At 41.5% G+C, this 12,945-nt stretch overlaps 2 protein-coding genes and 1 pseudogene across 2 annotated transcripts; 1 reads left to right on the forward strand and 2 right to left on the reverse strand.

Annotated features, from left to right (window-relative positions):
• Positions 1 to 2,140: 2,140 nt before the first annotated feature.
• LOC102627591 (LRR receptor-like serine/threonine-protein kinase IOS1) lies at positions 2,141 to 5,122 on the reverse strand (annotated as a pseudogene).
• Positions 5,123 to 5,861: 739 nt separating this feature from the next.
• Positions 5,862 to 6,920, reverse strand: LOC127903757 (putative leucine-rich repeat receptor-like protein kinase At2g19210). The gene is made up of 2 exons (XM_052444459.1): positions 6,334 to 6,920; positions 5,862 to 6,234 (listed from the first exon to the last, which is right to left on the reverse strand). Exons 1-2 carry the CDS (start codon positions 6,918 to 6,920, stop codon positions 5,862 to 5,864), a joined length of 960 nt encoding a protein of 319 aa, XP_052300419.1.
• A 2,471-nt stretch (positions 6,921 to 9,391) lies between these two features.
• Positions 9,392 to 10,677, forward strand: LOC107176598 (uncharacterized). Its single transcript, XM_052444460.1, has 2 exons — positions 9,392 to 10,057; positions 10,351 to 10,677. Exons 1-2 carry the CDS (start codon positions 9,392 to 9,394, stop codon positions 10,675 to 10,677), a joined length of 993 nt encoding a protein of 330 aa, XP_052300420.1.
• Positions 10,678 to 12,945: the final 2,268 nt, after the last annotated feature.

Consider the following 12,945-nt stretch of genomic DNA (forward strand, 5'->3'; position numbering starts at 1 on the left):
ATTAGGCTGGTCAACCCTATACAAATGTCCGAACGTTGCATCTAGCGTAGAAGGAATATCATTTGCTAATAGTATTCTATTAAGAAGAGGTAAACCATTGATGCGAGACAAAATTTAAGAAATTACAAGGAATATTTTTGGTTTTTAAAAAATAAAAAAACTTGGAGTTTTGATTCGAAACTCTCTCGAGCAAAATACAAATAAGTATGTAGTGGTTATTAGTTAAATTAAACTATAAAACTAAATTGTTGTTCTAATCCGGGACTGGAACAGCATCTAGGAAGAAACTTGTGGCCGTTGGATTCAAGTCCAACGGCCCCAAATTCCTTCTCTTAATTTTTTTTTTCAGTTGGCTGCACATGGTGGAGCCCACCATGTGCAGCGACATGTGGCCTTTGGATTTGAGGACTACTTTCCTTGGGACAATGTCTTTCACTTTTAGTAGAGGTGGCAGGCGGTTGTCCCCTCCTTTTAGTACGACGTTTTTTTATTCTTAATTCTGACAAAATCGAATATTATCTTTTAAGAGGTGGAGACACTTCTCATGGCAAACTTTTTTAGAGGATTCTCCTGAGTCGGATCTATCGAGTATCTCAAGTTATACGGGGTACCCCAATCTATGCGGGGTACCTCAAGTTACTCTGGAGTTATGTGGGGTACCTCTAATCGTGCCGGGTACCTCTGATCGTGCCAGGTACCTCTAATCATGCCGGGTACCTTGAGTTATTTCGGGTACCTTGAATTATGTTGGAGTTATTCCGGGTACCTTGAATTATGCTGGAGTTATTTCGAGTACTTCGAATTATACGGGGTACCCCAATCTATGCGGGGTACCTCGAGTTACTCTGGAGTTATGCGGGGTACCTCGAGTTACTCTAGAGTTATGCGGGGTACCTCTGATCGTGCCGGGTACCTCGGATTACACTGAAGTTATTGCATTCGTCGGCACGTGGCGTTATGCTATCTTTCATATTTTTCCCCCAAACAGTAGTTAAATCTTAATGCCATTCTGCATCATCAATATATTTAAAAGTTAGGAAATTCATATTCCTTTCAAGTAATTTGTCAAGAAACAAATTGATAGAAAAATGGGAGTTCACCAATCATACAATACAAGATTTACAAGGAAAATTCTAAATTTAGAGAAAAACCACGGTCATTGTCAAAAACCAACCAGAGAAAAATATTCACTATGTGAAAATTGTTACAACTGCATTTTCAAAAATATTTTTTCTCACCCAAACCCAAAGTACATGATCCCAATAAATATTCCTTAAAAAAGCAAACCCGTAATACCCATATTGAAGAGCCAAATGCTCCTACAATATATTTACATACTTAAGAACATTTATCTCCCATGTTGGAAGCTCTTAACTTTGGGATTCATTCAAATGAAAATTGCTTCTCTATTTTTAACGGAAGCTTACCACTCATGCAGCAAAATTCTTGGCCATCTTTGGTGCCAAATTCAACAATTGCATGCTAGCCACATGCAATTGCTCAAAATCTTCAAATTTAATGGCTTCGGGGCCAATTTAGGTGCCAAGGTCAACAATTGAATGATAGCCACATGCAATTGCTTGCTACTTGCTCAACACCTTCTTGACCTTTGTTTTTTTAATCATTTCTTTTCAACATTAAAAGCAAATTAAGAGCAGTTGAATGCAAGACCAGAAACTTGGAAATCTCGAGGAATTTTAATTGATTGAGACAGAGGCAAATGCGGGCTTCGAACTCAGAACCTTTGTTTATGCTTTCCTTCTTCTTCCATGCAAAAGTAGAACCACATTAGTTAGCTAAATACAACTGTTGCCTAATAATATCCTTTTAAAATTGAATTGGCTTAAATTTGTTCTTAAATCAAGGAGAAGTAATGTTTATACTTATAAGTATATATATATATATATATATATAGTTTGTATTTCAACTAACATGACATCTTACTATCACTCATTGGATTAATAAAATCGTAATAGATATTAACATATTTATGATAGATAATAAAATCTATTAATCTTTCCACATGAGAATTGGTGACAGTGACAGTGTGACACATCATTAGGAAATTAATTAAAATATATATTTCAATACTGTAAGTGTAGCATATTATTGATTAATTAAAGATTGGTTATTTACCAACGGAGAATCGGTGACTAACACCAGGATATATATCTAAGGGGAATTCACCCTTTTTATTTACTGCATTGCTGGCGCATAAATGTGATCAGTAACCAAATTTACAGGTAGCATTGTAATAGAATCTTATCATTCAGTGTCATATGGCTGATGAGTCTGCTTCGTTCGAGCAACCTCCATTGCTAAGTATTCGTTCAATTTCATAGACACCTTATTCATAGTTGGTCTTTCAGCAGCAGTTAGAGATACACAAGCCATCGCTGTTTCAACAGCTTTCAGGAAAGAGTCAAAATCAAAATCAGTCTTTAACCTTGGATCAGCAATATTCTTAACATCCCCTTTTGCAAGCATGGAGGTAACCCATTGACTTATGTGAGTCTTCTCGTTCTCACTTATTTCTTTAATCACAGGTTGGCCTGTTATTATCTCTAAGAGGACAATTCCAAAGCTATGGACATCACTTTTTTCAGTCAGCCTGTCTGATATTATGTACCTGTAAAAGTAAACGCATGTACATACAACTCATTATAATCATAAATTTAGGGGCTTGTTTGATATATTATTATGTAAAATTCCGCACTTAATCAAATCAATTTACTCACTCAGGGTCAAGATATCCAGGGTTCCCCGCAAGAGCTGTAGAGACACGAGTGCCACCTTGAACGGGAAAAGTTCTGGACAGCCCAAAATCTGATAGCTTTGCTTGAAATTCATCATCTAGTAAGATGTTTGTAGACTTCACATCTCTGTCGCTAATGGGTGGTTTACAGCCATGATGCAAATACACCAATCCCACATTTTAAACTCTTATCATTTAGAAATTTTACGTAGAGCCATATGAATATTTTGCAATAATCTGAAGCTCAATCCTAACCTTGTGCTGCTTCAACTGCTATTTGTAGTCTTTCTTTCCAACTCAAGATATTCTCGCAATCGTCTACATTTTACCCAAAAAAAAGATAAGAAAAAGAAAAAAGTTTGTGGCAATTGCATGTCCTTGCTTTGGAAAGAGGAAATGAGATTCAAGAAGATCCGAACCCGCTAGCTGCTCTGCTAAGTTTCCATTAGCCATGTACTCATAGATGAGCCCCTTGTTGGCGCCTTCGTCACAATACCCATCTTAATGTGCAGGCTTTCTAATTAAATGTTAATTTTTTGATACCTCTGCCTCAAACTGTTTAGTCCCCTGCACTGATGATGGATACAGCATCTTGATAGCCACTGGTGTTGTATCTAAGTAGCCTTGATATACTGTTCCAGATCCTCCCTTTCCAAGAACCTTCTCAAAGTTGTTGGTAAGCCTCAGGATCTGGGAGTGCGAGAACCGGCGATTCTCCAACTCCAATGAATCATATGTGTCCACCTTCCCAACTGAACGCATCATCATGATTAAATTCAAGCAACAAGAGAACTTGTTCACAATTAGATACGATACGCATCTTAAACATTTCACTGCTTTATGCAAAAAGGGTCAAACCCTGTTGTTTCCTCCTTTTGAGGATCCATAAGATTGTCAATGCAGTTATAAGGATGAACAATGTAACGGCTGATGCTGCTACAGGAATCACAAACTTCTTCTTCGCCTTGCATGTATCTGATGAACAAAGTTCTGGATTTCCGCCAATACTAGAATCGAACACAAATAGTTAATTTTCTATTGGATTCTTAATGATGATCTATATTTGACTTCAATATTTTTTTAGGAGAGCAAAAAGGATCTCTATTATCCTTATGAGCTATAATATGATTCAGTACTCTTAGGCCTAGTTTGAATTTGCAAAGCATGATTTATGTACATTTGTGTATTAATAGTCAACATAGCAATTAGGGTTCACAAAAAGTAGACCTTAATGATAGCGATCCCTTCTTTGATCTTTCAATGAGTTCAATTGGAACTAAGCCTGTAAGCATGTTTCCTTCTAAGTTTCTGCAGAAGGATAAAAAGAAAATGTAATCCCTTATTTTATTTTTCTCATCAAAAGCCTTGTATAAAATATACTGATAACTAAAGTGAAGTAACGTAGAGGATCCTCAAGGCAGGCAATTTAGCAAGAAAATTGGGCACTGGACCAGTCAAACTATTGTTTGATAAGTCCCTGAAATTGCCCACAGAAATGTCAAATCAATTTACTTACCATAATCTATATATATGTTGAGAACATTAAACTTAATTGGAGGTTGAGATGCTTACAGATATTGTAACAGTGGGAGATTGGAAAAGTAAGGTGCTATTTCCCCTGTCAATCCACTTGCTGATAAATTTCTGATAGCAAGATTATAAATTTTTTATTAAAATTAAGTATTGATGTAATATACTGTGGATACATATTGTTGCTAACGATAAACAAACTTACAGCGACATGATTCTAGAAGGATCAAAACCATCATAGCTGCAATTAAGACCATTCCAAATGTAAGCTCGAGGAACACATGGATCTCCTTGCCAATTTTTCTTCACTCCAGAAATTGACTTTATACTTTTGATAGCATCAACTAATATGTATGCATATTTGCATAATAGATATGCAAGAAACTAATAATTAGATTCGAAATTAGAACACCAAATGAAAAGCTTCAATCTACTTGAAAGAACATACCATCTTGTTCATCAGTATGGTGTTGCAACAACTGCTTAACAGTGTAAATCTCAATCGCGTTGAGAATGGGAGGAAGGGTTGAATCTTTTATTTTATAAATAGAAAAACGATTGTCTCCTGTTGATGCCGAAATCTGAACCAATTGGTTAATGACTCAGTTTCAGATCCCTGCATCAACATTAAATTTGTTGGTGGGAAGCTGCTGGTCAATCTCCGAGAATATTCTCTGACTATGAGCAGAACATTCATGAGCATATAATCTTCAAGCTGACGATCAATAAGCACCTGAAATTACAGAGAATGGTAAGAGGTGCCGGAAGTTTTTCCGGCGTAAACCCTCCGACGCTCAAGTCAGTTATGGGGTTTATAGGAAAAACCAAATATGCCATTTCTCATATGGCTTAATAAATATTGCCTTAAAACCAAAAGCTTTTTGAATAATTTTCAGAAAAGTAAAGTAGAGTCTCCAGAAAGAATTTCTCAGTCAGATCAAGAGAAAAAGAGCCCTCTCCTCCGCGTGGTTTTCTTGGGGTCTTTATAAAATACCTCACACCCACGACCTTAGATCGTGACAAAAACCATTAATTGATCAAATTTATGCCCTGCTTTTTCGGAAGAGCTTTGTGGTGGTTTATTTTAACTGAGTCTTTATTCCTGGTCATCACCTGGTCGAGGTGATCTGCTCAAGTTTAGACCACCTGGTCGAGGTGATCTGGTCAAGCTCATAGCACATGGTCGAGGTGATCTGCTCGAGCTCATAACACCTGGTCGAGGTGATCTGCTCGAGCTCATAGCACCTGGGCGAGGTGATCTGCTCGAGCTTATAGCACCTGGTCGAGGTGGTCTGCTCCACCTCATAGCACCTGGTCGAGGTGATCTGCTCTATCTCATAGCACCTGGTCGATGTGATCTGCTCAAGCTCATACCACCTGGTCGAGGTCATTTGCTCAAGCTCATACCACATGGTCATCTGCTCAAGCTCACACCACCTGGTCAAGGCGATCTGCTCAACCTCATTGTACTTGGTCGAGGTGATCTGCTCAAGCTCATACCACCTGGTCAAGGTGACCTGCTCAACCATTTGCTCACTTTCACTTGGAGGAGATCATGGTCGCTCTATTTAATTCCTCAAACATCTCCTCCACTCATCGTTGGCAACACACTGAAAATAGCCAATGAGTATAAGTATTCAAGTGACAATGGCCCGTAGATATGCTTCCCATTGAAAGAAATGTTGAACTCTCTGGACTCATTGGGTTGGAGCTTTGTAAGTTCGGCAAAGTAAAAGTAGAAATTAAATTCGAGAGTGTCGTCAGTTATCAAATAAAATTCTAAGGGCTCACTGGCATTTGCCGGCGTGGCAGCTGTCCTCATGACAACTTCAGGTGGTCGAAGGTCAATGTAAAAACCATCATCAATTGTTAATGAAGTGCTTATCTTGCCCCAATTCTCCAAGTTAAAAGGCATCCAGATACGATCGTAATAAGCATCATCTTGGTACCTGATTCATATCATAAATGACTTAAGCAAGTTGAATTAAATTTAAGACTTTGCAAATGATTAATTCTTACAAATGAATTATTAATGCGAGAAGTCTCACCTGACCATTTGTTTAGTTGTTGAAGCAATATCAAGCCGCGAAAAGAGATGAAGTGAACAGGACTTAGTCTTGTCAATGGTATTATTCAAAGACCTTATTTCTAATGCTGATATGAAAGGAGTCCCCAAGCCAGTATTCACAAGACAGGCTTGTAAATAATTGGATGATGGAACATGTATGATTTCTTCTGATATGATGTTGTCCGCATTTTCCAGCTTCACTGAGACCCAAAAATTAGCTTGTAAATGCAAGTCAAATTGCGGTGTTACATTTCGAGCATCACAATTTCCATACATAAGTCTTGCTCTGATCAAGTGCTTGTTATTTTTGGCTCTTGGAAGTTTCACATTGTAACAGTTTCTTTTTCCTTCAGGAAAGCTTCTGACATTCCATAGCTGTTGGTTGAGGTCCTCTGTTTTGAATTCAGGTGAAATGCTCTTGCTTATGCCTGTGCCTATGAATGCAGAATCCGAAGTGTAATTTAAGCCCGTTAGTGAATCAGTGTAGTTAGAATCTTTCGGTGATCCACAATCTAAGCTAATGAATCCCGTGACAGAAATATAGAAACAGATCAAAATCTTATGCATTGTTAGTGAAATGCAAGTGACCATATAAGTGACAATGCATATTTAAATCTATTAATTCAAACCTGATTGACCATCTTGGGCATGAACAAAAATTATTAAAGCAGAATTGACAAGCAATGCAAAGAGAAAAGGCTTCAACATCATCACAATCTTTAGTTTCTTTCAGCCAAACAAAGATGCGCGGCTCAATATTTGTACTGCAAAAACGCAGGATTCATAAGGAAACTTAACAGTTTTTCCCTATGTTTTCACAAATGTGTATTTTTTTCCCCAAATGTTATCAAGTTATTACAAATACCCCTTCAATTTTAGAAGAGTGACAAATACTGTAACACTCCAGGTGAATCCCACATTGGCAAAGCACAGGAGAGATGCTCGATTTATAAGGGGTGACCTACACCTTAATTGGCAAGACGCGTTTTAAGTGTATGGGCGCCCCAGAAACAAAACTGTGCGGGCTTTGTTAAATTTCAAAGCGGACAATATCTTACTAGGTCTGGGTTGGGCCCGCATGGTTTTATTTTTGGTGTTCTCATACACCCCAAAACCCGTCTTGCCAATTAAGGTGTGGATCACCCTTTATAAACCCAGCATCTCTCTCGTGTTTTGTGACGTCACCAAAACACGTTTTGTCAATTAAGGTGTGGACACCACTTATAAACCTAGCATCTCTCTCATGCTTTGTCGATATAAGATTCGCCTAGAGTGTTACAAATAACCCTAGAGACCTACCTCTATTGTGTTGGAGTACTATTGACTATGATATATGAAGTCTGGTTTATCCCTCAATTTTGGGAGGAAAAAGTAATTTTCTGTCAGTATTTCAACTTTATTTCTAGTTAGTCAATGGGTGAATAAAGCATTGAGCTATCAAAATTTGACTTAAAATTGTAATAAAAGAAGACTTCACAACATTTTGAAATACATTGCACCCATTTTTCAAATCTTGCGACTGATTACCACAAGTTAACCATATGATGGATTATACGTTTACAAACGTATCTTATTAATTACTGAGTTAATGAATAAGCCAATGCTTTCAGCACCGATCCTCTGTCATTTTTGCCCGTGGGCTGCAACAAAGTCATCTATTGGAAGATGAAGAATGTTGTTCTGAATTTTCTGTGCCTTTATTTTGATTGCATGGTGTATTTAACCATGTGCATTGTTGATGCTTAAATCTGCTCGCCTTTTGACCGACCAGATTCTTTCACCAACGTTTGTGTTGTCAACCGTTGCTCGAACCACTGGGGTTGGAATCGCTCTTCTTTCCCTTACTAGACCTGCGTTCACCAAAACCGGATCAGAGACGCCAGTGGTTTTGCCGGCGTAAACCCTCTGATGCCTAAGTTAGCACAAAATGTTTACGGGAAAATGGTTAAATTTAGATTCAAGAATGGTTTCTGATTTGCTCGAAGTTTGTAGGAAAATAGCCTGGTTTCAATTTGGCAGCGTTTTCCCTCCTTCAGTTTTTCTGTCCCCATCTTCATCGATTTCTTCTTCTTTTATAGTCGTTGTCCCCACGTTTCCGTTTGCCCTTCATCCCACCTTTTTCGGGTAGTGGCAGCCCCTCATGGGACTCTAACTGTTACATTGTGGGCAAACGTGGATCTCGCGTGTCCTTCAACGGTTCTGGGAAAAGCGCAACTACCACGATTATGTGGGATCGTGTTCCCGCTTTTTTGGGGATAAGTGCCAGCTCGGTATATACCTCTGGTCAGTATGTTTCCCTAGTTGTATTCATCTCTGGTCGGCTCATGTTAGCCCCCGTGTTCTGCTCATATCACTTTGGCTGAAGCGATCCGTGCCGGGGCAGAAATAGTAGCATGGCCGACCTGGTGCTTTTATGTACTCAACACCACCAGTCCCCCAGTTTCTGGTCTGGCGAGTGAAATGAGTGAAGAGTAGAAACTGATGGTCAAATCTCACCAACCCGGGGAGCTTCTCATCTGGTCTTTTGTTTGCTGGGGCGGACCTGAGGTACCATTTTTTTTCTGGGGAGATTCCGACCTGAGTATGGGCCTAAATGAGCATGTCCATTGCATATCTAGGCTTACGTCTATCCTGGCCCCTTGTAACAGTTAGTGATGTGGCATCTCCAGACTCTTCGTATTTGAAATTTAAAATGACGGGCTATCTGTCCTCGATATCCGGTGAGTGAGCTGGCATCCCCATCACTTAAATGCTTTCATTTTTCCCTTTTTCATTTTAAATCCCTAGACTTACATCTTCATCGTTTTGTTATTCATCTCTCCGTCGTTAACCTACCCTTTTTCTGAACTTTACTCACACTTCCTGCGTCCGGAGTTTCTACTTGTTGGTTTTTTCTCTGTCACGGCAGCGCTATCAGGGCCAGTTCATTTCAGGTACTGGTTTTAATCTCTTCTTTGGTTGTTGTTGATTGGGTTCCGTGTTGCCCCCTTTTGTATCCGTATATTCAAGTTTTCTTTGCTTTCTTTTGGGATTCTGATATGTCAAACCGGAAAAGAAAGTTAATTGTTGATGAGGGTGATGAAGAATCAAGGGATTCAGGCCTCAACGTCTCAATACCCACCGATTTCTTAGGTCCCTCCAGTAGTGTAGGTCATTCCCATGGCAGGGATACCCTTGAGTACCCACGCCCCTTGGTTGTCTCTCCCTCCCCCGAACTAGAGCTTGTAGAGAATAGAGGTGGACATGCGTCGGGCTCTGGTGAGAACCACAGCTTTAGTGGGGTTGGGATCCCTGAAAGAGCTGGTGATGGTGAGGGGAGCAGTTCCGGACCGAGCGGACCTGCTCAGAAAAGGAATCTTGGCCATATGGTGGAGGCTGATTCCTACCCTATTGATTTCATAGCTTGTGCCACCACCCCCACTGATCTATTTAAGCTTAGGAACCTCTACAACATCCCCAATGAGGTTCTTCTTGTAGTTCCTGGAAAAGGTGATGTCCCTAGTCGGCCTCCGAAAGGGTATGTGACGATGCATTTGGAGAGTTTCAGACTAGGAGCTCGGCTGCCCCTTCAACGTTATTTTGCCAAGATACTGGGCGGTATGCACCTGGCCCCAGGTCAGCTACACCCAAATGGGTGGAGGGTTCTCTCGGCAATGTTTGTGTTGTGGGAGAGGTGCGGGTCGGAGGAGTCTTCCCTTGTTGAAGTGAAACATCTGTACCAACTGCGGAGTAGCCCGAGGGAAGCGGGCTAATACTACTTTATGTCCAGTTCTGCAAAGAGGAAACCGATCACTGGGTTCCCCTCTTCATGTAAAAATTAGAAGAACAAATTCCTCTTTGCTGGAGGGAACTGGTGTCCAACAGTTCGGTCGCTTGGTGGGGACATTTATCTTCCCACACATTTTGTCACCCCAGGTCGTTCATTTTTTGCCCATGTTCTTAGTCAAACTGTCATTTATCGGGTTCTTTAACCTCTTTTGCTATTGCAGAGTCATAGGGTTTGATCGGGGGGCTTGAAGATCGACCTTTGCTTCAGGTGGAAACTGCTCTGTTGAACGCGCCTACCTGCCAAGACCTCCTGTCACCAACAAGCCTGGTCGATTCAGGCCTAGTGGACCTAGCCGCTGGAATGGATAACACGATCCTCAGCGCGATGAGCAGGGAGCGTGGTCGGGCTCCAAGTAGCTCCAGCAACCCCCCTCCTCCTCCAAAGAAGACCAGCGTCGGCCCTTCCAAGGCTCTTGTCCCTGCTCTGCCCCCTCCCCCACCCCGTAAGAGTGGTGGGGAGAAAACTTCTGACAAGAGTCCTGAGGTCAGCTTCTAGTCTGAGGATCGCTCTTCTCCTCTACCATCTTGGGATCAAGGCAACTATCTGAGCCCGTATCAGAAGGATTACAAAAAATCGATGGGACCAAAGATGGTGAAGGACATCGAGAGTATGAGCCTCTCCGAGTTAGCTGCTTCGGTTCAGAGAGTGTCCTTCAAGCTGGCCACCATGGTTTCATGCTACAAGACTGGGTCCGCGCGCCATGATAGGAAGCTTCAAGCTGACAATCAGGAATTGAAGAAGAAGGCTGAATCTGCTGATCGCTCCAAGGAGAAGCTGGCTAAGCTGAACAAGTAGATTACGGAGCTAGAGGAGAAAGTTGCGATTGCTGAATCTACTTCCTCCAAACTCGAGGGTGAGCTGGGTGACCTGAGGTCTGATCTTCAGGCTACTTAAAGTGAAAGGGATACTCTGAGGGCCGCCCTTGAGGGGGAAATCAAATCCTTGGGTGAGCAGCTGGCTGAGGAGAAAGGCAAATCCGCTGATGTGGATGATCGGCTGGATGCCGAGTATGATTCTGGGGTTGCCTTCTCCTATAAATGCATCATGTCTGTGCTTAAGGAAGAATATCCCGAGTTGGACATGAACAAGTTGGAGGCCGGAGTGCAGCGGTATATGGCGGAGATCGGCCAAGCAGATAAAGAGCAGGATCAGATGGAGGCTCCTTTAGATGAGGTGCAGGAGGGGGAAGCTGGGGGACGTGCCTTGGAAGTGGGACAAGGATCCATGCCGCCTCCTCCCGGTATTGCTGATCTTCTACCTCCAGAGATAGCTGATCCTTCACCGGCTGAAGCCGTTGACCCTCCTAATCCTTAAGTCTATTTTTGTATAGACTTTAGATTTTCATTAGTTTTGTAAACATTTAAATGCTTATAAATTTTTGGATGTTCTTTACTGGCTTCCTTTTCTCATTTTCGTTTCTGGATTGTTTCTGCAAACTAATTTGATAATTTATCTGGTTTTGCCTGTTGGTTCTTTAGTGGACCGAGCAGGAATAGGCGTTTACTTACCTTAGTAAAACTTTCGTCGAAATAGCTGTTGGTCTTTCATTGACTGAGCAGATGCAGGCACTTACTTGCCTTAGTAGAATTTTCGTAGGATTAGCTGCTGGTCTTTCGTTGATCGAGCAGAAGCAGGCACTTTCTTGCCTTAGTAGAATTTTCGTAGATTAGCTGCTGGTCTTTCGTTGACCGAGCAGATGCAGGCACTTTCTCGCCTTAGTAGAATTTTTCGTAGGATTAGCTGCTGGTCTTTCGTTGACCGAGCAGAAGCAGGCACTTTCTCACCTTAGTAGAATTTTTCATAGGATTAGCTGCTGGTCTTTCGTTGACCGAGCAGAAGCAGGCACTTTCTTGCCTTAGTAGAATTTTCATAGATTAGCTGCTAGTCTTTCGTTGACCGAGCAGAAGCAGGCACTTTCTTGCCTTAGTAGAATTTTCGTAGATTAGCTACTGGTCTTTCGTTGACCGAGCAGAAGCAGGCACTTTCTTGCCTTAGTAAATATTTAATGGGCTTGCTAGCAGAAGAGCTCCATACTGAATTCATCTTTATTGAATTTCGAATGCGTTACAGAAATGTGGAATATATGTGTATGTCATAAATTACCGTGCTCACAACAGAAATAACTTATCAAAATGAAAACTAGTAGAGCACTTTGCTTACTGGAAGTACTTTTTCAAGTGCTCGGCGTTCCACGACCTCTTCACCTCTCGTCCGTCTGGATACGCCAGCTTGTAGGCTCCCGGTCCAGTTGCTCGTATCACCCTGTACGGGCCTTCCCATTTCGGACCAAGAGCTCCATGGTTGGGATCCCTGGTGTTTTGGTTCACCTTCCTGAGCACCCAATCTTCTGTTCGGAACTACCGCACACGTACGTTCTTGTTGTAATAACGCGTGACCCTTTGCTGACACTGGGCCACTTTTTGCGAAGCCCTTTCGCTTTTCTCCTCCAGAAGGTCCAGGCTCAAGCAAATCTGCTCGCCATTTTGCTCCTCATTGAAGTATTCCGTCCGATGTGTTCCTACACCAATTTCTGCTGGGACTACCGCCTCATGACCAAAAGCTAATGCAAACGGGGTTTCCCCTGTAGCGGTTTTGTGAGTTGTCCGGTAAGCCCACAGTACCCCTGGTAGTACGTCAACCCAAGCTCCTTTATTCTCTCCCAGTCTAGTCTTCAAGAGTTTCTTTACCACTTTGTTGGCTGCTTCCACTTGTCCGTTTGCCTGGGGGTGTGCAGGGGTGCAGAACTTCAGGTCTACCCTTAAG

This window comes from Citrus sinensis, chromosome 7 (assembly GCF_022201045.2).
Source record: "Citrus sinensis cultivar Valencia sweet orange chromosome 7, DVS_A1.0, whole genome shotgun sequence".
NCBI lineage: Eukaryota > Viridiplantae > Streptophyta > Magnoliopsida > Sapindales > Rutaceae > Citrus > Citrus sinensis.

What these genes read in the sequence shown, in the direction of transcription:
- LOC107176598 (XM_052444460.1), top strand. Translation starts at nt 9,392, where the DNA reads ATGTCAAACCGGAAAAGAAAGTTAATTGTTGATGAGGGTGATGAAGAA. An exon ending in AGGAGTCTTCCCTTGTTGAA is followed by an intron (nt 10,058 to 10,350) that starts GTGAAACATCTG and finishes GCAGAGTCATAG; the next exon opens with GGTTTGATCGGGGGGCTTGA.
- LOC127903757 (XM_052444459.1), bottom strand. Translation starts at nt 6,920, where the DNA reads ATGCATAAGATTTTGATCTGTTTCTATATTTCTGTCACGGGATTCATT. An exon ending in ACAACTAAACAAATGGTCAG is followed by an intron (nt 6,235 to 6,333) that starts GTGAGACTTCTC and finishes GATATGAATCAG; the next exon opens with GTACCAAGATGATGCTTATT.